The sequence below is a fragment of the Biomphalaria glabrata genome, chromosome 8, assembly GCF_947242115.1.
Source record: "Biomphalaria glabrata chromosome 8, xgBioGlab47.1, whole genome shotgun sequence".
NCBI lineage: Eukaryota > Metazoa > Mollusca > Gastropoda > Planorbidae > Biomphalaria > Biomphalaria glabrata.
The window spans coordinates 33890360-33914266 of record NC_074718.1 but is presented as its reverse complement, the minus strand read 5'-3'; the positions used below and the strand labels follow the sequence as shown (position 1 = coordinate 33914266).

Below are 23907 nucleotides of genomic sequence, written 5' to 3'. Positions count from 1 at the left end.
TCATTTAATTAAAATTGTAATAGATCTAGATTAACAATATTAAATAAATTATAACTATTTTTACCAATTGTTTTTGTTTAGCGCAATTTCATTTCTCAAATTGCTATGATCCTATCAGTTGTCTAGACCAGTTGGGAGATAGGGGAGAGTGTGGAGCCGAAAGGGGGATATTTAGATGAATGTTACCATGATCACTTTTTAAATACATTTTTTCTTTAAACTTGTTCACCCATGGCTCAAGCCTCCTAAAGGGGAAGAATTCAACTTATACCACCTGATTTATTAAAAATAATGTCTGTCCCTTTTCCAAGACCAAACAAAAAAAATTAACTTATGGTTGCTTTTTGTTGATTGCTTTTTGTTTTGTCAGTTTGAGATTGGGTGTGGGAGAAATTAGACCGACAGAGTAAGTTTATAAAAAATATTCTTTAAAAAAATAACCAAAAAACAAAACAAAACAAACTACATTTTAAAAAAGTGAAATAAGAAAAACGTATATGCGTAAGGCTTCACTACATAATAATAATATTGAAGATCCATTGGAATGACCAAAATAATCAAAATGTGCTTAAATGTATGTGGTAAAAATTGAAAGTGATTCTAACTTCACCTAGTTAAGTGTTATTAATTTGCTCTTTTCATGATAATTTAATATCTAAACTGTGGCTACTGAAGAACTGAGTAAGACTATAAAAATTTGGCACTAATAGAAAGCCACATACATACCTACACTGTGCAAATACAGAAAAACAAAAATGCTGATATGAAATATTGTCGTTTGATGCATTTCATTCATTGTCTTCCCTGTTTTTTCCATGGAACAAAAATGTGTTATTGACAAGCAGACGAGCAAAGATGTGTTACTGACAAGCTTATGAGTAATACAAGCCAGTGAACATGTGTCTATTGATGAGAACTTAATCGCGTCATTATTTCTTGCTTAAACGCTTACAATGGAACCTGTGGAGCAAGACAATTTAGATCGATTTTATAAATAAATATTTTAAACATTGTTAGTTCAGGCAGTGTATTGTCACTAGTGACGATAGAGGGAACCAGCAGCTCACATCTCTTTTACCTGTAGAACTTTTTCGAAATTGTTGTTCTGTAGAATACCAGGCATGGTATTGTTGTTATTCCATTGTATAATGATTTTGATCCACGTTACATCATACAATGTTGTAAAGAAGAATGTCCATTTTTAACTGTCCAAGTAGATAATTTTGGTGTTGTGATGTCTAAATTAGACATTCTTTATGGGGATCCAATAGAAGCAAGAAGAGTCGCAGATCGCAAACTTTTAAGGTATACTGTTTGTAAACGTGACATGAAGCTTTTCAAAATGGGGCGTGCGAGGGGTGCAGAACTTGGTTTTCAGAACCGAGATGTCACAACCCATTGGGATTTTGAACTTCGGAATTTTTAGGACGCCCCAGAGTCCTCCTAATGCTAATGGAAATCTGTCATACTTTGAGAAATAAAGGTTGTTGGTCGTTTTGCTTGTCCATTTCGCAACGATTTAGCGTAGTTATAATGGGTCCTGCTTGTGCAGGAGATTTTCTTTGGTTCTAAAATGTCCCGCGAATTTCGTGAGAGATCTCCAGCTGTCTCTTTCAGACCGTTTCCACTTGTTTTCCCTCTATGCTAGTGATGTTGTGACAAGAGAGATAAAAAAGGTAATTCTTTTTTATTTTTTGTTAAGAAGAGGTACTTCCCATTAATACACTATTTGCCTGTTGACTGTCTTTAATTGTCTATTTCTCTAGAGTCTCGAGCTGACCATTGTAGATGTACACTGTAGATTATTTTGAACTGACTCTATGTAATGTTTATATAATCCGTTAGCTGTTAAGCTCTGACAGTGTTACTCAAGAGGAGTGTGCCATTGTTATGGGAATGTGTTTTTCGATAACGAGCTATGTAGATTTTAGTTATTTATTGTAGAATTCAGTTCGTTTCTGTAAACATTAAACGTTTATTTTGTCTCTTATCCTTCCTAGCACCTGTAATCTTTTTACGGTAAATACCAGATTAGGGTCGAATAGTATTTAAAAGACAAGTATGACCTGTATCATTCTTACAATATTTTGTAAGACGTTCTTTGGTTATTGAGATGAGACAGTAGTGTGCCTTAGTGAAGGCGGTCTTTTGATTGTTTGGACCTGAACCTGACCGACAATATTTTTTTTGTCTTATTTTATTTCCTTTGTTGGCCTTTATTTTCTTTGTTGGCCTTTATTTCCTTTGTTGGCCTTTATTTCCTTTGTTGGCCTTTATTTCCTTTGTTGGCCTTTATTTCCTTTGTTGACCTTTATTTACTTTGTTGGCCTTTATTTCCTTTGTTGGCCTTTATTTCCTTTGCTGGCCTTTATTTCCTTTGTTGGCTTTTATTTCCTTTGTTGGCCTTTATTTCCTTTGTTGGCCTTTATTTCCTTTGCTGGCCTTTATTTCCTTTGTTGGCCTTTATTTCCTTTGTTGGCCTTTATTTCCTTTGTTGGCCTTTATTTCCTTTGTTGGCCTTTATTTCCTTTGTTGGCCTTTATTTCCTTTGTTGGCCTTTATTTCCTTTGTTGGCCTTTATTTCCTTTGTTGGCCTTTATTTCCTTTGTTGGCCTTTATTTCCTTTGTTGGCCTTTATTTCCTTTGTTGGCCTTTATTTCCTTTGTTGGCCTTTATTTCCTTTGTTGTCCTTTATTTCCTTTGTTGGCCTTTATTTCCTTTGTTGGCCTTTATTTCCTTTGTTGGCCTTTATTTCCTTTGTTGGCCTTTATTTCCATTGTTGGCCTTTATTTCCTTTGTTGGCCTTTATTTCCTTTGTTGGCCTTTATTTCCTTTGTTGGCCTTTATTTCCTTTGTTGGCCTTTATTTCCTTTGTTGGCCTTTATTTCCTTTGTTGGCCTTTATTTCCTTTGTTGGCCTTTATTTCCTTTGTTGGCCTTTATTTCCATTGTTGGCCTTTATTTCCTTTGTTGGCCTTTATTTCCATTGTTGGCCTTTATTTCCTTTGTTGGCCTTTATTTCCTTTGTTGGCCTTTATTTCCTTTGTTGGCCTTTATTTCCTTTGTTGGCCTTTATTTCCTTTGTTGGCCATTATTTCCTTTGTTGGCCTTTATTTCCTTTGTTGGCCTTTATTTCCTTTGTTGGCCTTTATTTCCTTTGTTGGCCTTTATTTCCTTTGTTGGCCTTTATTTCCTTTGTTGGCCTTTATTTCCATTGTTGGCCTTTATTTCCTTTGTTGGCCTTTATTTCCTTTGTTGGCCTTTATTTCCATTGTTGGCCTTTATTTCCTTTGTTGGCCTTTATTTCCTTTGTTGGCCTTTATTTCCTTTGTTGGCCTTTATTTCCTTTGTTGGCCTTTATTTCCTTTGTTGGCCTTTATTTCCTTTGTTGGCCTTTATTTCCTTTGTTGGCCTTTATTTCCTTTGTTGGCCTTTATTTCCTTTATTGGCCTTTATTTCCTTTGTTGGCCTTTATTTCCTTTGTTGGCCTTTATTTCCTTTGTTGGCCTTTATTTTCTTTGTTGGCCTTTATTTCCTTTGTTGGCCTTTATTTCCTTTGTTGGCCTTTATTTCCTTTGTTGGCCTTTATTTCCTTTGTTGGCCTTTATTTCCTTTGTTGGCCTTTATTTCCTTTGTTGGCCTTTATTTTCTTTGTTGGCCTTTATTTCCGTTCTTATTTATTACGTTGTTTTTTTTCTAAATAAAATCATTTATTAGTTGCAACTGAAACTTTTTTATAATTTGTATGTCTCAGTATGTTGTATATCTAGAGGTTATAATGAATAGTCTGGTTAGTATAATTTGGGACCACGAAGTACCCCTGGACTAACTTGCCAGTACAGCAGAAGTCACTGGGTCATATGACCTAATCGTAGTATAAGGTGGCAGATAACAATTCTATTAAGATTTAAAGTTAACTCAAGCGAACTCTATGTGTGTATCTGTAGAGGTAGAGACTGAGGATAATCCCTCCACCCAAATTAAGTATTTTAGACATTCGATCTGTATCAGTTGTTTATGTCATTAAATTGCAGTCACTAACATATTTGATATTTACCTACACTTTTTTTTTTGTTAGAAGATTCGCAGAATATTGTGATTTAGAAATATCAGAAAGTGCATTTTTGAAGATGAGAATACAGAAAACCTATTCCTAGGTACATAAGGCCCCAAAAAGTACCATACGGACGAGAAGAAAAAGACATTTACTGTATTAAATACTCTGCTTAGCGGTACTATTTATGGATCAGTCGTTTATCTTCATGTTTGAAAACTCGCAATCTAGTGAAACAAGCCTTGTAAAAGTGTGTATACGTTCTTCTATTACTTCTATGCATATGTTGTGCTAATAACTTGAAGACAATGAATAATAAGGAAAAATAAACAACAGTATCTCTTTTTACTCCATTAAATATTTTATTGTTATACCACAATTAGTATTTTAAATAAATAAATAATTTATTGTTTCTTTTAATTGATCCGTGTATTGTCATGGACTCTGTGAATATTTGTAGAAAATTTCAATTTAATCCAAGGATGGGAAGTGGGAGAAAAAAACGTGTACACAATTTGTACCAGACGGACAGACAGACAGACAGACAGACAGACGGAGTGAGTTTTGTAAAAATATTTGAGTCATTAGAGAAGAGTCTTTGTGGCTTCACTGTGTACTGTAGAGATAAATGTTTTTAGGTGTGGTCAGCACCTCAAGCGTCATGTGCCGGATATGTCCCGCGGACCGTAAGTTGGGTGTCACTGATCTACAGCTTAAACTAGAAAAAATTGATTAAACAAAAATAAAATTTATAAAAAACACTACTTCTCGCAGATGTAGAGGCTTGTCGGTGAAAAAAACTAGCAGTGGACCAGTCGTCAAAGTTGTTTATGGAAAGTTGAAAAAAGGCTTTTCACAAATGTAGGCATTCATTTCAACACAAGGTGCATCATTCAGGAGCGGTACATTGTAAAAGAAGCGAATACAGTCTTCATCGTAGATGCCTTTTGGATAGAATTGATTATTTGGTTCACCTGAAATAGTGACATGTAATATTGTTATCATTACAGTTTTACTGGCATTTTTTTTTAGTTTTAGTACTATCTAAAATTTTAATTTTAAAATAGTATTATATATATATATATATATGGTTCACCTGAAATAGTGACATGTAATATTGTTATCATTACAGTTTTACTGGCATTTTTTTTTAGTTTTAGTACTATCTAAAATTTTAATTTTAAAATAGTATTATATATATATATATATATATATATATATATATATATATATATATATGTATCCCCCGGTCACGTCATCTCCGGTCATTTAATCCCCTGGTCACTTCATCCCGCTCATTTCATCCCCGGTCACATCATCCCCGGTCACTTCATCCCCGGTCATTTCATCCCCGGTCACTTCATCCCCGGTCACTTCATCCCCGGTTATTTCATCCCCTGGTCACTTCATCCCCCTGTCACTTCATCTCCGGTCATTTCATCCCCTGGTCACTTCATCCCCGGTCATTTCATCCCCGGTCATTTCATCCCCTGATATTTTCATTATCTGATCATTTTTATCTAACAAATTGAATTTTTTTTTTAAATCATGAAATGAGCAATATTTAATATATTCATTTTTTATTTAAATGACAAAATTGTAATACGTTAATGTTTAAAAGGAATTAAAGAATTTCATGGCTAAAAATGACGCGCCCATTTTCAAGAAAGAGCGATTGAAAAATAAAATAAAGTGAAACATGGTCGTACTTTCACCACACCTTGGCCTTGGATGGTAAGTTATCAGCGGCACGGTCATAATTATTGTAATCGCACTTCTATCTCTCAAATGATTTTTTACTACTTCCACCAAACCTTGGCCTTCGATCCGGATAATATGATGACATTATAACCTCCACATCCAATAGAAGCGCTATAGCTAAGTACACACCTAGATTTACAATATAATATAAGATTTCTCATTAAGAAAACAAAGTGGAAGAGGAAACACTGTAAACGCATTAGTAACAAGTCATAAAATGTCAAAAAGCATTCCACATAATCATATTTATATATAAAATATTTAATTGGGATGAAATGACCGGGGATGAAGTGACCGGGGGATGAAGTGACCAAGGGATGAAGTGACCAGGGGATGAAATGAACGGGGATGAAGTGACCGGGGATGAAGAGACCGGGGATGAAATGACCGGTCACCATATATATGATATACACAATAAAATAATAAAAAAAATAATAATAAAGCTAGTCTTGGAGTCCGAAGATTAATGATGACCGCAGTATTTCCCGTGGCTAGGCAGCCCAAGCTGTGACCTACATATTATACCACATCCAGCGCAGGCATAGCCATTGTCCGCCAGTGGTCGAATCAGATTTTCTTTTCGACGTCTACATCTGTCCTCGGCAGCGGATTTTCTTTTGGTCTCAAATGTGTGTCCCGCGGTCTTTGTAAGTGACCTCCAGCTATCTCCTTCTAGAACCGCATGCAACCAGGTGCCCTCTTCTATCTAGCTATAGGTGTATTCGTAAAGCGTGCACATGTAAATTACCAAAACAATACTGAATAAGCAGTCTTTACAACAAAAAGTATTTTACGGCATTTTGATTTTTACTCTTTACGTGAAATATTTCACGCCGCGTTCCCAAATATAAAAGTTTATAGATCATTAGGTCTACAATTGTTTGTCTGAGATAACACTAATGTACGGAATAATGCCTAGTGTCTATCCCATTCCTAAGATCTATAGTCTAGAAGAACCAAACAAAATAGCTGAACATTTTTTTCTTTACAAAACGTTCGTTTTTCTTTTAATTTACCTGGGACAAAAGTCTGATTGATCCAGCTCTGGCTGCAGACGGTATTGTCGTCTTCCCACCTGTATGTTCCTTCTACATCAATGTCGTTAAGACCGATCCATACTGCCTTCTGGTTGTAATTAGACTGAAGCCATTTCAGCTTCTCCATTGTTTTGACTGTATACAGATACGCATCTTTGCCTAAATAATAAAGAGGCTAGTTTTAAAACATGGGAATATTTTTAGGAAAGGGAAACTGATAGACGCTAAAGCGTAAAAATATGGGCTTGGATTCATAACAAGTGTTTTAAACTTTAAAATATTTATTTTTCTATATAGATTTGAATAATAAATAGATGTAATAATTTGCGTACATACATACATTAAACATAAATGAATAGCAGCACCAGGGACCATGTTTTTAAGAGAGAAAGTAGTGAATTAAAACGCTACGAAAATAATGGACTGCGCCGACCGAGGCTCGAACCAGTGCCTCTGGAAACGACACCACCGCCTAACGATAACGCACTAAGCGAACCAGACCATCGGAATGTCCAAAAAAACATTCTTCTGATCCAGTCATTTATTTTCTGATTGGTGACACTATTTCAAGAGGCCTAATTTCACAAGAAAAACCTAAAAAGAATACTTTAAAAAAAAAAACAAAGCTAATACGAAATATAACTGTATCAGTTAGTTTACATAAGTCATGTCATTAAATTAGTAACAGATCTAGACCAATAACAATAGATCTGTGCGTATCGAAATCACTGGCGGATCCAGAACTCTGGAGTGGGGGGGGGGGGGGCGATTTTTTTCCAAACCCTAACTCTAACGCCCAATAAACCCTAACCCTATGCATAAACGTGCGTACAGCATATAAATATATATATATATTGTTATAAACCTGGTGGTGGCACAGATGGGGGTAGTGGTGTGTGTGTAGTCAGCCGACGCAAATCGCCCCAGGCCAGCGCTAGACGAGCGGTCAAGCGTGACGAGTTACGACTGTCAGCCGAGTCGAGTGTCAACAGGACAGTTCGGGAAGGATCGCCGACCGTGAACAGAGCTCAGGAGCGTCACGAGAGTTATAGTCATCTGACCACCTAGAAACGTCGAGGGGCGTTCTGTCCGATTCGAGAAGGCCAATAGGGACCCTATATAAGAGCGGAGGTGTCGCAGTCAAGACGGTCGAGAAAAGGGGCTCAATACAGCAAGGTTCAGAAAGCCGGTTCACGACAGGAGTTCAGAACACGGTCGACTACAGCACAGTTCAACGGTTTGGTCCTGTACTGAGCATTACGACGGTTCAGTGCGGAGTACTGTCAAGTACAGTTGAGACGAACGGCGTCTTGATCTTGGTCTGTGATCGAGTCCGACACAACGAGCCCAAGTGTGTGAAGTCAGTCCCGAACTGTTGAACCCAGTGCAAGCCCGGAACGAGACGGAGAGGCCAGTGCAAGACTTGATACGGCGGAACGGTGTTATCGGAGAGATATTTGTTATCGCAGAGCTATTTGTACTGTTCTACGTGCTGCCAATTGTACAGTATTGGCTGTTATTTATGGACATTAAACCTTTACGTTATTTTGGAGCCCTGACTTGTCAAGTTCTTTAAGTTGGTGGTGTATGGTGCAGTTTGCAGAGAGCCTGGATAGTGAGATTCGTAACAATATATATATATATATATATATATATATATATATATATATATATATATATATATATATATATATATATATATATTCGATATATGAGAATAAAATACGACTGTTCCTCAATCTTCGGCGAAAAAAAAACAGAAAAAAAAACAGTCATGTTGAGGCCTTTCTCTTGCAAGCTTGGGGGCCTGGGAGAGCTCTGTAAGCTACCTTAGTGGGGTTTGGGGCGAAGCCCCGACACCCAAAAGCGTTTTCTTGCATTTTTCACTGCAGAAACGCATTCTCCTGACATCTACAGCTCATTATTTATCATTGGATACGGGGCGAAGCCCCGACGCCAAAAGCGTTTTCTTGCACTTTTCACGGCTGAAACGCATTCTCCTGACATCTACAGCTCATTACCTATGAGTGGGGTTCGGGGCGAAACCCCGACGCCAAAAGCGTTTTCTTGCACTTTTTCACATCTACAGCTCATTATCTATCAGTGGGGTTCGGGGCGAAGCCCCGACGCCAAAAGCGTTTACCTGCACTTTTCACGGCTGAAACGCATTCTCCTGACATCTACAGCTCATTATTCATTCTATTAAAAAGGGCCTTTTGAATAATGTGGAAAAATATTCTATTATGAATTTATAGTCCCTTAATACATTGCAAATACAACCGATTTGTTCCTTGAAAAGATAAGATACCCCACATTATTAGATTAAGGCTTTGAGGATCGCCGCCGAAAAAAAAAGTTCGATTAATAATATTACATAAAATTGATGTATAAATTGTGAGTTATAGTCCTAAATTTATTTAACTAGAAAAATATGAGATAGAATAAAGGTTGGAAAAAGTCGACTAGGAAAAGATTATCTGGCTTTTGAACTCATCTCAACCGTGACTGTTATATTGAAAATTTTCGTTTGAATTATAACTTTTCCAAAGCAAAGTCTTTCTTAAAATAGTTATGATAAATTCATGTGAAATTACACAAACTCTGTCTGGAAAGGGGTAGGGCGGTAAAATGAAAACAATTATCCTCGCTCCTTTTTATAATTTCTGCTAATGATTGCATTTTGCATTAAAGAATAGGGGTTGGGCGACTCGATATAAGAATTTACTTTATAGCATATATAAATTATATTAGTGACAGAAGTTTTAAATTTTGTAATTTCTTACTATAATACAAAAAGAAAAAGTATTGGTTTGTCCTATGGGGGGAAGGGGATTGCATGTATCGCACTTCCACCTGTTTGTATTATATAGATATTCGACTAATTTTGTTCACATACTATGATTTCTCCATAAAAGTAGGACCGCCCCCCCACACACACAAAGGGTTTAGATGGGAAGGGCAGTAGAGGTATTCGCTCCTCCCCTTCTAATCGGCCAACAGGTGAACGACATAATATAAAGACCGGTTAAAATACCAATAACAAGTTTTAATCATATAGATATTTAATTGATTCTGTTAGTAAGCTGTGATTTCTACAAATAAATAGGACCGCCCTCCCCCACTCGAAAGTTTATGGTGGGGGGGGGGGCGGATTGATGCCATCGCCCCCTCTCGACCCTACGAAATCGGCAAAATACTAGAAGGGGGGGGGCGAATAATCTAAAAATAGGTTGAAATATAAATAATTAGTATATATTATTAACATAAGTAATAAATTCGTATACAAATTGTGTGAATTCTATACTAAAATTCTTCCGCCCCCCCCCGGGGGGGGTCGGCCGAGTGGGGGGGGGAAGCCCCTACCGCCCCCCCCCCCCTGGATCCGCCAGTGATCGAAATATTGTTTTCACCAATTGCTTTCGTGTGCCGCTATTTCCTGCTTTGAGCTTTCTCACTACGTTATGGTCCTAGCACTTGGACCAGTTGGGAAAACTGGAGCGGGGAGGAAGAAGAATTTTACAATAATCGAATTTTGAACTCAAGGCTCAAACCAACATACTAACCACTCTACTAGTGTGGTACTTATGACTATAGAAGATTGTATTGTTATGTATTGTTTGTTTCAACTTACTTTGAAGCGACGACCTATAAAGGGGGCTTATTAAGCTTATAACACCACTTCAGTCAAGTACAATGTATTTCCCTTGTTCGAGATACTTAACAAAATAGTTAATTACCAATAGTTAATTAACTATTTTTTTTTTATGCTTCTTGTGTTGTCAAGCAAAAGAAATAATTGTGCGAAATCTCAGCTTGATCCGAGATGGGGTGTCGGAGAAATAACGTGAACAAACTTTTTACCAGGCAGACAGACAGACAAAGTGACGTGATATAAGCTTTCTAAAAAAAAATCATTGCCCACACGATAAAAGCACAGAAGCACGACTATGCAAAATAAAAGTTTAGGGTTAATAAAGATCAGTCAAAAGAAGGACATGTTCGTATTTTTTGTTTAGGTCGTGTCCTCCGTCCGTAAGGTATCAGTCGAATTTGTGAGATGTCCGCCTTTTACTCTGCTCTTTACTGCATTAGCGTATTATTATCCTATTTCATATCATCTGATTTAAAAACACGAACTCGTTCATGTATAAAAGTCAAGTGTACGTTTTGTTCCAACTCTTTCCAAGAACAAAATGTTCGTATTCTAAAAGTTGTTCAAAGATTCCTATAACACAAGCTCCTAACCATCTTCTTTTTTTTTCAACGCGTTTTTGTTTGACATGTTTCGAATGTTCCTTCTGAAATGAAGATAATGACTTTGTAGTCCAAACATCCCCTGAACTTTGGGGGATGGCGTTGGACAGCTTTCAAACCCTAGACCATTGAGACGAAATTCTAGAGCGTAAACCACCGACCAGGAAGTCATCCCACTCATAATACTAAAACTGAAGTTGCGTTGTCGCTGATCGATGCAAATAGACAAAAAAAAAAGACACCTATACACACCTTTTACCAGACAGAGAGACAGACTGAGTTGATATAAGCTTTGTAAGAAGGTTGCGGAGTGGGGTAGGTCCTATTTTAAAATGATGTATATATATTTGTGAATATTTTTTTTTTTTGAATTTACCTCTACATTCATCTCTGGCAGTAGTATAGTTTTTTTCGATTGTTGACACCCACACGCATGCGCTAACTGAACCAATGGTGATGAAGGTAAATCCGTCGCTGCTAAAGCATGAAACATAAATCTCTTGAGCTGGACCAGTGGGAGTATTGGATGAATTACATTTGCCTGGAATAAGAAAAAAACAAAATGTTAGATTTTTATGTATTGGTTCTAGCGTCGGTCACATAGGTTCCCAGTTGGAAACGGTATTTAGATCTGAAAGTTTGTTTTTTTCAGTTTTAATGACATGTTGTATGATAAGGTCCTTGAAATTGTAAGGTTCCTGTAATGGTAGGTTTAAGAAAAAAAAAAAAGTAGAGTTTCCCTTTCAGACCTTGTGATCTATGGGGAAAATGATGTAAAGGTCATCAGTTTCTGTGACCCACGGTTAAGGAAAGCTACGGTCTGCTGGCTTTTTCAGTGCTTGGAACCCACTCCACATGATCTCAGACAGACAACATGCTACACCACTTTCAAGAAGAACATTAAGACCTAGCTGTTTAAAACTTTTTTTAGATTAGTTTGTCATTTTAGTTCTCGTGTTTGTGATTCCAATGTTATCACAGCGCCTTGATCCTACATTTTGTTTGTTAACAGCGCTTTATAAATAAAATTATTATTATTATTATAAATACATTTGTATTGATAGAATAGATAGCGTTTACAGGTGGGATCCTGACTATTTAGACAATTAACACATGCTAAATCGTTAAATAGAAGAAAAAAAATGCCCTCATCAGATAAATGTATGTTTATTGAAGCATAAAACAATGTACTTTTGAATGAATGATAGAAGAAAATATTTACGGCCTCGTAAAATATCCCTTATCGTTTATAATTTAAGATGTAAGAATGGCATCTTTACGACGATCGTAACTTCGTGTCAATATTTATCAGCTGCCGATCCACTAGTCTGAAAACTATTTGTCATAATTATAAACGCCATGGGGAAACTGTAGAACTAAATTTCTCACAATAAGTCCGGTTAAATTATTCATAAGAAGTTAATATTAGAAAGAACTCCCCTGCTATTTGTTTGACACTAAAAACATTGGCCTCCTTCAGTCGTAGAACAAACTATGGTTCATCTGGCACACTTAAGTGAGATGAAAGCCTGGGCATTGTTTATGGTCGGAACGTTGTCGCCCACACAGCAGTTCCCCCCCCCTCTCCGCGCAGCTGATGTGACAAAATGAACGGAATATCCGGTACAGTTTGGGATTAGTAGCGCCGCAGGCTCTGCCAGGCTGTAGCAGGGTGTGTCACAATCTGCCTAAGGGTCACCAGCTCCTGATTTTTCCTCAGGGTTGTCTCCCGAAGCATTTCCCGCGTTTGTGTATAGCCGCAAGGCAGCGGAGGTTTGGATTCAGAGTTTTCCTTCTCCTAGATGGGTAGCCAACCAAGGCTAACGAGCCCCTCCTGCCCGAAGCTTACTGGTTTAGGCGCCAGTTGCTCGCCTTTGCCCCTTCTCCTGTCTGTGGTAACGGGTCCGTCAGGCTCAGTATCTGAACCGGTCGTGAAGGCCAGGAGTTGGACTGGTTGTCAGAGGCTGTTTGAGACGCATCCCATTGTAAGCATTTTATAGGTAATGATGGGCTTAAGACCATTACCACTTCCGGCGTGAACAACATTGCGACACTGGTATGCCGTTAAACTAGGTATTTAACGTTTACGTTAGGAATACTTATTTTTCGCACAAGAAATAAAAGATGTCAGAAGAGTCAACAATGTATTCCCTCGTTGTTGTTGTTTTATTGAGTCTCTCTCTCTTTGTTTTCATCACAATAAAGTAACACAAGTTAACGAGAAACATTGCCAAAGAAATACAAATTCAGACTGCCATGGCAGATACTTTTTTGTGCATGTTTTATTGTCGTACAAGATAAATGGATTCTATTTAAAGACCGCATCACAAACCAAGAGATCAGAGACAGGGTTACTGCAGCGATTGGAACTCATGATGACCTGATAACTATCCTTAAAAAAGCGGAAGATAAAAATCTATGGCCAGATAACCACTCGAGGAGCTTACAGACTCCTAGCTGTCAAGAGAAAGGCCTCAACATGGCTTTTTTTTTCGCCGAAGGTTCAGAAACACTGCTTTTTTTAAAAAAAATTCTGTACGCACGTTTATGCTTATTGTTATGGTTTACTGGGCGTTAGGGTTAGGGTTTAGAAAAAATGCCCCCCCCCCCCACCCACTCCAAAGTTCTGTATCCGCTAGTGCGCTTAATATAAGCTTTATTTTTTAACTGTTTTTTTGTGTTTTTCTCCTTACACATTTCGCACTTCACTCTGATCACATGTTAAAGCTCTTATATAGCCTTTATGTATTTTAGGAGACACCGTGTTAGACTCTTGAGTCCCAACACCAGCTAATCAACCGACTAGAAAAATCGGAAGCAAATGCTAAATTTAATCCCCCGAGTGCATGAATGAGGTCGACGCTCATTTAATCAAAATTATCAGCGCAAGTTACTTAGATATCCCCCCCCCCCAATTCCAAATAACATATCTTGCATTATGCGTGTTTCTTTGAGCTGAGCAGAGAACCCCCCCCCCCCCTTTTTTTGGCACAAAACATTTTCGGCACTACTTAAACAATCATTGCTCTTCGTTTTGATAAATTGATACGTGTTTCAAGTCGTCAATATAGATATCATCGTCACCAATCCCTAAGTCTGTTGGACGTTCGGGCTCCACTCATGCTCTGTCGACCGCCTTTTTCCATTTCAATCTGTATGTTGCCTTGACTAGAATATCTTTCAATGGAAATCCCGTTCATTCTTTCATGTTATGTAGTAAAGCTGCTTTTTTTTATAATTTGTTTTAGGTTAGGAATGAAGGACTAGTCAGAACAATAAAGATGTCAGTGGCGTTGTTTTAGACAGGGAGTAATGCTGTATTAACTAAGTAGATTACAGACCTTGCGATCTATGAGTAGATAATGTTACGATCATGTTTTATGGTCGACAGTTAACGAGGGTGTCATGTGGCCAGTAAAAAGCCTCTAATTTCCCTCATTAAAGTCAGATATTTATTAGAGTTGGGTGGACTCAAAGTCGATCCTAAAAATGTTAAAATTCTAAATCCCAGTTCTCCTCGAGATATTATCCCGCCCCCAATGTTGCATTGCTATAGGACGTATTCATTTGAATTGGATATTAGAATTTGTGATGGTGGGAGGCCAAGTACGTTTGAACTTGGCTTGGCAACCTAGAAGGGGGCTCGAGGTTCGACACCCGACTCGGGCAGAGTTGTGTTTACTGAGCGCCTAAAGGCAGCACGGAAAACCAACTCCTAGATACCCCCTCCCCCCCCCTTTGGTCCACAAATAAGATCGGACCAAAGCGCTCTGAGCATGCTATAAGCATGAAAGTATAGCTATATAAAAGCTATAATAATAATGATGGCTTGAGACGTAGAGAGAGAGAGAGAGAGAGAGAGATAGAGACTAAGAGGCAGAGAGAGAAAGAGAGAGAGAGAAAGAGAGAGAGAATAGGTTACGTAACTAGATCGATACATTATTTATTATAAAAGTGCATCATTTATAATTAAATGTACTTTTTTTACAACTCACTCTGTTTGTCTGTCTGTTAAAAAGTCTGTACACGTTATTTCTCCCACACCCAATCTTGGATGAAGCTGAAACTTTGCACAATTATTCATTGACATAGACAAGACACTAATCAATAAAAAAACAAGGTTACAAAGACAGTTTGTGTGGAAACACAAACTCAAAATCGACCCCCAAGATCGACTTTGAGTCCACCCAACTCTAAAGAATATCTGACTTTAATGAGGGAAATTAGAGGCTTTTTACTGGCCACATGACACCCTCGTTAACTGTCGACACAGGCAGGTAAAAAGGCAGGTTTCAATATTTTCAGAAAAGAACATCAGAATGAAATTCTATCAAAGAAAAAATGAGAGAGAAGAATGGAGAAAGAAGGTTGACAGATCTTGTGTGGTGACCCAGCGGTCCAGCAAACCAAAAGATATGTGAAAGTGAATGTGAAGTTAGATGTGAACCTGGCCTAACTAAAGTCTCATAATGAATGTCTAATTGATCAAATTGTTTTGTAAAGGGTCAATCTCTTATTCAAATCCGTAAGAATTTTTTTTTTTAAATCCTTTAGTTAAGTGTACTATGGCTGAGTGCAAACACTGCTGTTCACGCGATAATATGAAAAACTACTTATTAATTGTTGTTTTAAATTATGTCCGACTTATACTTAATAGATTAATACTAAATAAATTATACTAAATAGATTTTTTCTCTTTAAAAAAAAGAAAACATTTTTTTTGTATATGTAGTAGTTAGTATGACAAAACTTATATAACTTAGCAAAACAAATGTAAAAAAAAAAATTTTGACAAAAATCTAAATCCTTTTACATAAATGTGTTAAAAATATTGTAGTTGTTAAGCAGTGTACTAAAAAGCCTCCAGTGTTTGTTACTATTAATAGTGAATAGTTGTAAAAGTGGTGTATTTTTATGAAAAACCTGCTTGTATAAGTGATTAAAAAAATTAGATTCGCTTTTAGAAAAGATAAAAGTAGCCGTTGCATCAGAACTTTGATTGGTCTAAAATATAAAATATTAAGATGTCAAATTTTCACTATCTTTTCTAGTTTTGAGATCTAAACGGGACGGACGGACGGGCATTCCACACAAAACTAATAGCGTCTTTTCCCCTTTCGGGGGACGCTAAAAAATAACTAATTAATCAATTAATTACTGGTAGTTAGTTATTTTTGTTTAATAGAAACAAGGGAAACCAATACTTCAGTATTCACATATAAGTTAGGTTTAGTCCCCTAAAATAATTGTTAACGCTATTTCTCCCTCACTCACTCTCCGATCAAGTTGATACTTTAAACAATTATTAATTGTACCTAACAAAATATAAATTAATAAACAAAAGTACTCAATTAGTCAATATATTATTGGTAATTAATTATTTTACTTGATATCGAACAAAGGAAATAACGTGTTCATTATTAGTAGATATTGTTTTAAGGACGGATTTCTTCCCTTTCAGATAAGCTTTTTTTTTTAAAGGATATTTATTTCACAGGTTGACAGCAAATCACTTACCTATGGAACAAATATGATTACTAAATGAGAAGCAGGCACACTTCTGCAGATAACATTCTCTGGCACAGTCAAGATGACTCATGGCATTTAAAATCATCATTGCTTGGTGCACAACTTTATTTGTTTCTACTTTGTGAAAATTTGAGAAACTTATTTGGACAGCCAAACCTAAAATACAAACAGACAAACATAATGGTGTTGTTCTTGTTTTTCAAACAATTTAAATGTTTGTTTCACTACACACATACCCATCTTCAAATAAATAATAAAACATTGTTAACAATTAATTATTAGAAAAATTTCTTTGGAGACAAATAGAAATACATGGGTATTAAATCTTTTAAAGTCAGTGATGCACAACATAATTTGACCTGCGGGCCATTTTAATTTCCGGCACTCGTGTCGCGGGCCACATGACCAAAGGGGTACAAATACGAAATGAAACTATATTATTAAAAACCCGGGGATCTAGTACTTACATTGAGTCATGAGATATTTCAACTTTATCTTTATTTCACCTTCACCTGTCCCTTAGTCTGTTGGGGTACCACACAAGATTTGTCTATCGTCTTTCTCCATTTCTCTCTGTTTTTTATTGTTTGTTTTTTTTTGCCTTAGATAAAACCTCTTTCAGTGGCAGGCCCGTCAATTCTATTATGTTGTCTCCCGTCACTTTTTTCTATCTGCCTTTTCTTTTCCTGGTACTGTTCCCTAAAGGAAGGTCTTGGCGACCTTGTAATATGGCTATTGAGTTTTTTTACGCATCGGAAAATGGCTTCATTTATCTAACCAAAATGTGAGAAGAATTTTAAATTTTTCGGCAAATATTCCAATAGATCCTCCAATCTCTAGGTGTAATTTAATAATGTTTTAGTCAGGTCAATAAAGTAGGTATATGTGACAGGTGGGGGAATGTGACGTTTGTTTGGCGCGTTTAATGTCTAGGGGATGATTATTTTTAAAGCTATCACACCCCAACCTATCAGCATATGAATCGGGAGCAGACACGCAACGAGACAAAGCAATGAAAGATAGATACAAAAGTTAAAAATGAAGAATATTTATTTACATAAATATACATATAAGAATAAAAAGGGGGAGGGTTTGCTTCTATCTCTAAATGATACTAGATTTAATCATCACTCTTGCACCTAATAAGAGAGTATGTCACTTTGTCCTCTGACTTAGCTGGTATTCCTGTTGATGTCGCAGCTGGCTGTGTCCTGGCTTGAGGTTCTGCAGCTGGAGGTGGCGCTCTAGCGGATAGAGGGACGCCGGTGATATAGTTCTTGTGGAGTCTCAATCCCCAAAATCTAATATCTGTAGTGGGCACAGTAGGGCGGGTGGCCGGCTACCGTGGGCACAAGGTTACTGCGGGCAGAGCGGATCTGCCGTGGGCAGCGTAGTTGACAGGATATGTCCAGTGAGTTGCAGAGGGTTGGCGTAGCTATGACGTCTCACACAGATCTGAATCTATAGGGACGTCGCACCTAATAGCTGGACAGGTGGGCTGTCGAATAGGCGGGCAATGCCGATAGCGCCAAGTGGTAGAGTTGAGTAGATCTCAGTAGGCAAGTGCAGTGCCGAATAGCACAAAGCACAGATGCAGGTAAATAGATCGTTGATCCAATAAATAAATAGGCAGGTGAATAGCAATAGGCAGACACCTGAGGGAGGCTGCAGATAAATAAAGACAAGTTAGGACATGTCTCTCATGCATCTTATCGATGCCCTCGACTGAGGTGCATTCGTCAGATTGGTGAAATTGCTTTAGAGCACAATGAGGAGATGATGACAAATGGGATTTGGGAAAATAGATGGCAGATAGTAGCAATATAGAAATGTACATAAAATGGGGAAATAATTATATGAAAATGTACATAGAAGGGGAAATAACAACACAGGTGGGTAGAGAAAGAAGGGGGGGGGGAATGGGCGGTGGTCAGCGACCCAGGTGGTTTGTTTACATATGACCGTGGGTCGAGAACAATGAAGCGTGCTTGAATGGAGAGGGTGTCCCTTCAAGCGGCGCAACTCTCATTAGAGTAAAATGAGTACAGGGGAGACAATTCACTACACGGGAGATAACTCGTATCTCTTTTCTAGACGCAGTATTAGTGCGCTAGTAAAATTATCACGGTTGTCAGCCGAGATAAAGAAAATAAAATAAGATGTACAAATATATACATGGTTGCGTCAACGATCAATTGAGCAACGTATCATTAATAGATTAATGCAATCCATAAATAAATACATAGGACAAGTTTATGTTTTCTACTTACGCCAGTGAGAAATACACAATGCACTAATTAAATATAAATGAAATAATAAACTACACATGATAATATCCAGTGGAAATAGCACAAAAGTAATTAAGATGGAACTTGTGATTAAGTTCGACTTACCACCAGGTATTCCTCTAGGAGGGAGAATGTATGAAGTAGTCCAGACTCGATAGCTCAGCTCGAATGAGAAAGAGAGGGTCTGACTTGATTTAATTTACTTTATATAAGCCTGGAAAGTGCGGGCGGACACAGGAAATGTCCTAGGCTAAGAATTATCTTACACGTGGGTGAAGTAGCCTTAAGATGGGAGCGTCGAGAGGCGCTTTGACTCGAGTAATCTCCTAGATCAAAGAGAGACGTAGGAGAAAGGGGGGGGGAGGAGTGACTTGCATTCCACACAAGGTGGTGTCCACTGCGGCTGTCGGACATCCTGCCGATAAGATCAAAGAGTCTGTACGTATCATTGCCCCGGTCGAGGGAAGATATGTGAAAGGACGCGCCTTAACTATCTCCAATGTGGTCAACTAAGTCTAGCCTGGAGCGGAAAAGGTGGTGCGGGTGAAGAAATTGGGGATAGGATAGGGAAATAATTAAAATAAAATAGATAAATAATGAAAAATAATAATTAATGCTGTGATAAATTTGAGTGACTCTGACAGCGAGTTTTTGACTTGTCACAGTATAGATACATTTTTCAACCTTTTTTTTAACTCTTTTTGCCGACATTTCGGCGGCAGGGTGGAGCCACGTCGTGGGCCGTACTTTGGGCTGAAGAAAACTGAAGTATTACTTGGTGAGGACCAGTAAACTAAAGTATCACTTGGTGAGGACCAGTAAACTAAAGTATCACTTGGTGAGGACCAGTAAACTGAAGTATCACTTGGTGAGGACCAGTAAACTAAAGTATCACTTGGTGAGGACCAGTAAACTGAAGTATCACTTGGTGAGGACCAGTAAACTAAAGTATCACTTGGTGAGGACCAGTAAACTAAAGTATCACTTGGTGAGGACCAGTAAACTGAAGTATCACTTGGTGAGGACCAGTAAACTAAAGTATCACTTGGTGAGGACCAGTAAACTAAAGTATCACTTGGTGAGGACCTGTAAACTGAAGTATCACTTGGTGAGGACCTGTAAACTAAAGTATCACTTGGTGAGGACCTGTAAACTGAAGTATCACTTGGTGAGGACCAGTAAACTAAAGTATCACTTGGTGAGGACCAGTAAACTAAAGTATCACTTGGTGAGGACCAGTAAACTGAAGTATCACTTGGTGAGGACCAGTAAACTAAAGTATCACTTGGTGAGGACCAGTAAACTAAAGTATCACTTGGTGAGGACCTGTAAACTGAAGTATCACTTGATGAGGACCTGTAAACTAAAGTATCACTTGGTGAGGACCTGTAAATTAAAGTATCACTTGGTGAGGACCTGTAAACTGAAGTATCACTTGGTGAGGACCTGTAAACTGAAGTATCACTTGGTGAGGACCAGTAAACTGAAGTATCACTTGATGAGGACCTGTAAACTGAAGTATCACTTGGTGAGGACCTGTAAACTAAAGTATCACTTGGTGAGGACCTGTAAACTGAAGTATCACTTGGTGAGGACCAGTAAACTAAAGTATCACTTGGTGAGGACCAGTAAACTAAAGTATCACTTGGTGAGGACCTGTAAACTGAAGTACTACTTGGTGAGGACCAGTAAACTGAAGTATCACTTGGTGAGGACCAGTAAACTGAAGTATCACTTGGTGAGGACCAGTAAACTGAAGTATCACTTGGTGAGGACCTGTAAACTGAAGTATCACTTGGTGAGGACCAGTAAACTAAAGTATCACTTGGTGAGGACCAGTAAACTAAAGTATCACTTGGTGAGGACCTGTAAACTGAAGTACTACTTGGTGAGGACCAGTAAACTGAAGTATCACTTGGTGAGGACCAGTAAACTGAAGTATCACTTGGTGAGGACCTGTAAACTGAAGTATCACTTGGTGAGGACCAGTAAACTAAAGTATCACTTGGTGAGGACCAGTAAACTAAAGTATCACTTGGTGAGGACCTGTAAACTGAAGTACTACTTGGTGAGGACCAGTAAACTGAAGTATCACTTGGTGAGGACCTGTAAACTGAAGTATCACTTGGTGAGGACCAGTAAACTGAAGTATCACTTGGTGAGGACCAGTAAACTGAAGTATCACTTGGTGAGGACCTGTAAACTAAAGTATCACTTGGTGAGGACCTGTAAACTGAAGTATCACTTGGTGAGGACCTGTAAACTGAAGTATCACTTGGTGAGGACCTGTAAACTAAAGTATCACTTGGTGAGGACCTGTAAACTGAAGTATCACTTGGTGAGGACCTGTAAACTAAAGTATCACTTGGTGAGGACCTGTAAACTGAAGTATCACTTGGTGAGGACCTGTAAACTGAAGTATCACTTGGTGAGGACCAGTAAACTAAAGTATCACTTGGTGAGGACCAGTAAACTAAAGTATCACTTGGTGAGGACCAGTAAACTGAAGTATCACTTGGTGAGGACCAGTAAACTGAAGTATCACTTGGTGAGGACCTGTAAACTGAAGTATCACTTGGTGAGGACCAGTAAACTGAAGTATCACTTGGTGAGGACCAGTAAACTGAAGTATCACTTGGTGAGGACCTGTAAACTGAAGTATCACTTGGTGAGGACCAGTAAACTAAAGTATCACTTGGTGAGGACCAGTAAACTAAAGTATCACTTGGTGAGGACCTGTAAACTGAAGTACTACTTGGTGAGGACCAGTAAACTGAAGTACCACTTGGTGAGGACCTGTAAACTGAAGTATCACTTGGTGAGGACCAGTAAACTAAAGTATCACTTGGTGAGGACCAGTAAACTAAAGTATCACTTGGTGAGGACCTGTAAACTGAAGTACTACTTGGTGAGGACCAGTAAACTGAAGAATCACTTGGTGAGGACCTGTAAACTAAAGTATCACTTGGTGAGGACCTGTAAACTAAAGTATCACTTGGTGAGGACCAGTAAACTAAAGTATCACTTGGTGAGGACCTGTAAACTGAAGTATCACTTGGTGAGGACCAGTAAACTAAAGTATCACTTGGTGAGGACCTGTAAACTGAAGTATCACTTGGTGAGGACCAGTAAACTAAAGTATCACTTGGTGAGGACCTGTAAACTGAAGTATCACTTGGTGAGGACCTGTAAACTGAAGTATCACTTGGTGAGGACCAGTAAACTAAAGTATCACTTGGTGAGGACCTGTAAACTAAAGTATCACTTGGTGAGGACCTGTAAACTAAAGTATCACTTGGTGAGGACCTGTAAACTGAAGTATCACTTGGTGAGGACCAGTAAACTAAAGTATCACTTGGTGAGGACCAGTAAACTAAAGTATCACTTGGTGAGGACCTGTAAACTAAAGTATCACTTGGTGAGGACCTGTAAACTAAAGTATCACTTGGTGAGGACCTGTAAACTGAAGTATCACTTGGTGAGGACCTGTAAACTAAAGTATCACTTGGTGAGGACCTGTAAACTAAAGTATCACTTGGTGAGGACCTGTAAACTAAAGTATCACTTGGTGAGGACCTGTAAACTGAAGTACTACTTGGTGAGGACCAGTAAACTGAAGTATCACTTGGTGAGGACTTGTAAACTGAAGTATCACTTGGTGAGGACCTGTAAACTAAAGTATCACTTGGTGAGGACCTGTAAACTAAAGTATCACTTGGTGAGGACCTGTAAACTAAAGTATCACTTGGTGAGGACCTGTAAACTGAAGTACTACTATGAATAATCTTAATTTTCGCCCATGTTATTACTTTTTATTATTATTTTTAACAATTTAACACAAAATCTGTACAAAATCTGCTAACATACGGAATAAGTTGTTGGCAAGGCAACGCCTCATCTAAACTGTTGCAACGTCTAGAAAACATCATTAAAAAAGCATCAAAAATTACACTCACAACATTACCACATTTAAAGGAACTTTTTGAACAAACGTGCCTAAGAAAAATCGAAAAAATCTTGGAAGACAACGGCCACCCGCTCCATCAGAAGTACGCCAGGTCGTCGCGAAGTGGGCGACTGCTGTCAATCAAAACAAGAACGGAGCGGTACAAAAACTCGTTCGTACCTCACTCGGTCAGACTCTATCACCGCCACTCATTGATCAGGGAACATGAAATGCACCAAGATACCTGTGTGTAGTCGCTGAATGAACTCTTTATGTTGTCTGTTGTATTTATGTGTATTTTTCTGTTGTGTTGTCTTTATATGAGAAACGAGTCCTTGTAATCACAACAAATTTCCGTAAGGATCAATAAAGCAGTCTTAGTCTTAGTCTTAGTCTTTTTATAGTATTTTTTTATCATTTTAAACACTTTAATAAAGTTTTAGAAAAAGAAATATTCAAACTTTAATTACCAAAGAAATGTTTCAAAATACCGAAGGTGTTTAAATGTCCAACAAATGATCTTTATGCTCTTCCTACCATACTCCAGAATGATGTCCCTTATTGGTACAAATATTTCTTGGATGTTTATTGTTTGTTAGCTCTAGATTGTTCTCGTCCTCTAGAGTTCAATTTAAATTGGACAAGTCTTAAAGGGGTAAAACGCGAAGATCGAGATATCGACTTCTGGAAAATGAACGACCACACTTGAAGTAAGGGGAAAGAACACTAAACATTGACATGCATTGCACTACAATAATAAGACCGAAGATTAGTGAGGAATGCAGTATTTCCTGTGGATGTGCAGCCTCAGCTGTGACCTACATATTTTGCCACACCCAGGGCAAGCATAACCATTGTCCGCCGGTGGTCGATTTAGATTTTCTGTTTCTGTCCTCGGCAGCGGATTTTCTTTTGGTTTCAAATGTGTATCTCGTAAACGGACAGCCCCTTAACGTGGTAAACCACCTCACATATCTGGGTAGTATAGTATCCAATGACGCTCGGTTGTCAAGGTAAGTTAATATTTACCAGAATTCAT

The 23907-nt window shown here is 38.0% G+C and overlaps 2 protein-coding genes across 5 annotated transcripts in view; both read right to left on the bottom strand.

Annotated features, from left to right (window-relative positions):
• Positions 1-16822, bottom strand: part of LOC106069324 (C-type lectin domain family 4 member M-like) — a 26634-nt gene extending 9812 nt beyond the window's left edge. Inside the window, exons 1-4 of one of the 4 annotated variants that reach the window (XR_008779177.1) lie at positions 16623-16822; positions 11482-11646; positions 6831-7010; positions 4819-5027 (exon numbers count right to left, since the gene is read on the bottom strand). Coding sequence is in view for 3 of the 4 variants with exons in the window: in XM_013228946.2 (XP_013084400.2) it covers positions 4882-5027; positions 6831-7010; positions 11482-11646; positions 16623-16722 (591 nt within the window). In the remaining variant the exon portion in view is untranslated. Of the gene's footprint in view, positions 1-726; positions 1032-4490; positions 5028-6830; positions 7011-11481; positions 11647-16622 lie in introns of those variants that run through there. The other 3 variants (XM_013228946.2, XM_056037201.1, XM_056037202.1) reach the window with 3 other exon arrangements.
• Positions 16739-23907, bottom strand: LOC129927834 (adhesive plaque matrix protein-like). Its single transcript, XM_056039361.1, has 4 exons — positions 23898-23907; positions 23406-23487; positions 19670-22678; positions 16739-16790 (listed from the first exon to the last, which is right to left on the bottom strand). Exons 1-4 carry the CDS (start codon positions 23905-23907, stop codon positions 16739-16741), a joined length of 3153 nt encoding a protein of 1050 aa, XP_055895336.1.

Coding starts and splice junctions, on each gene's coding strand:
- LOC129927834 (XM_056039361.1), bottom strand. Junction 22,679..23,405: donor GGACATCATTCTGGAGTATG/GTAGGAAGAGCA, acceptor TTCAGTTTACAG/GTCCTCACCAAGTGATACTT. Junction 16,791..19,669: donor TCAGTTTTCTTCAGCCCAAA/GTACGGCCCACG, acceptor TTTGTATTTTAG/GTTTGGCTGTCCAAATAAGT.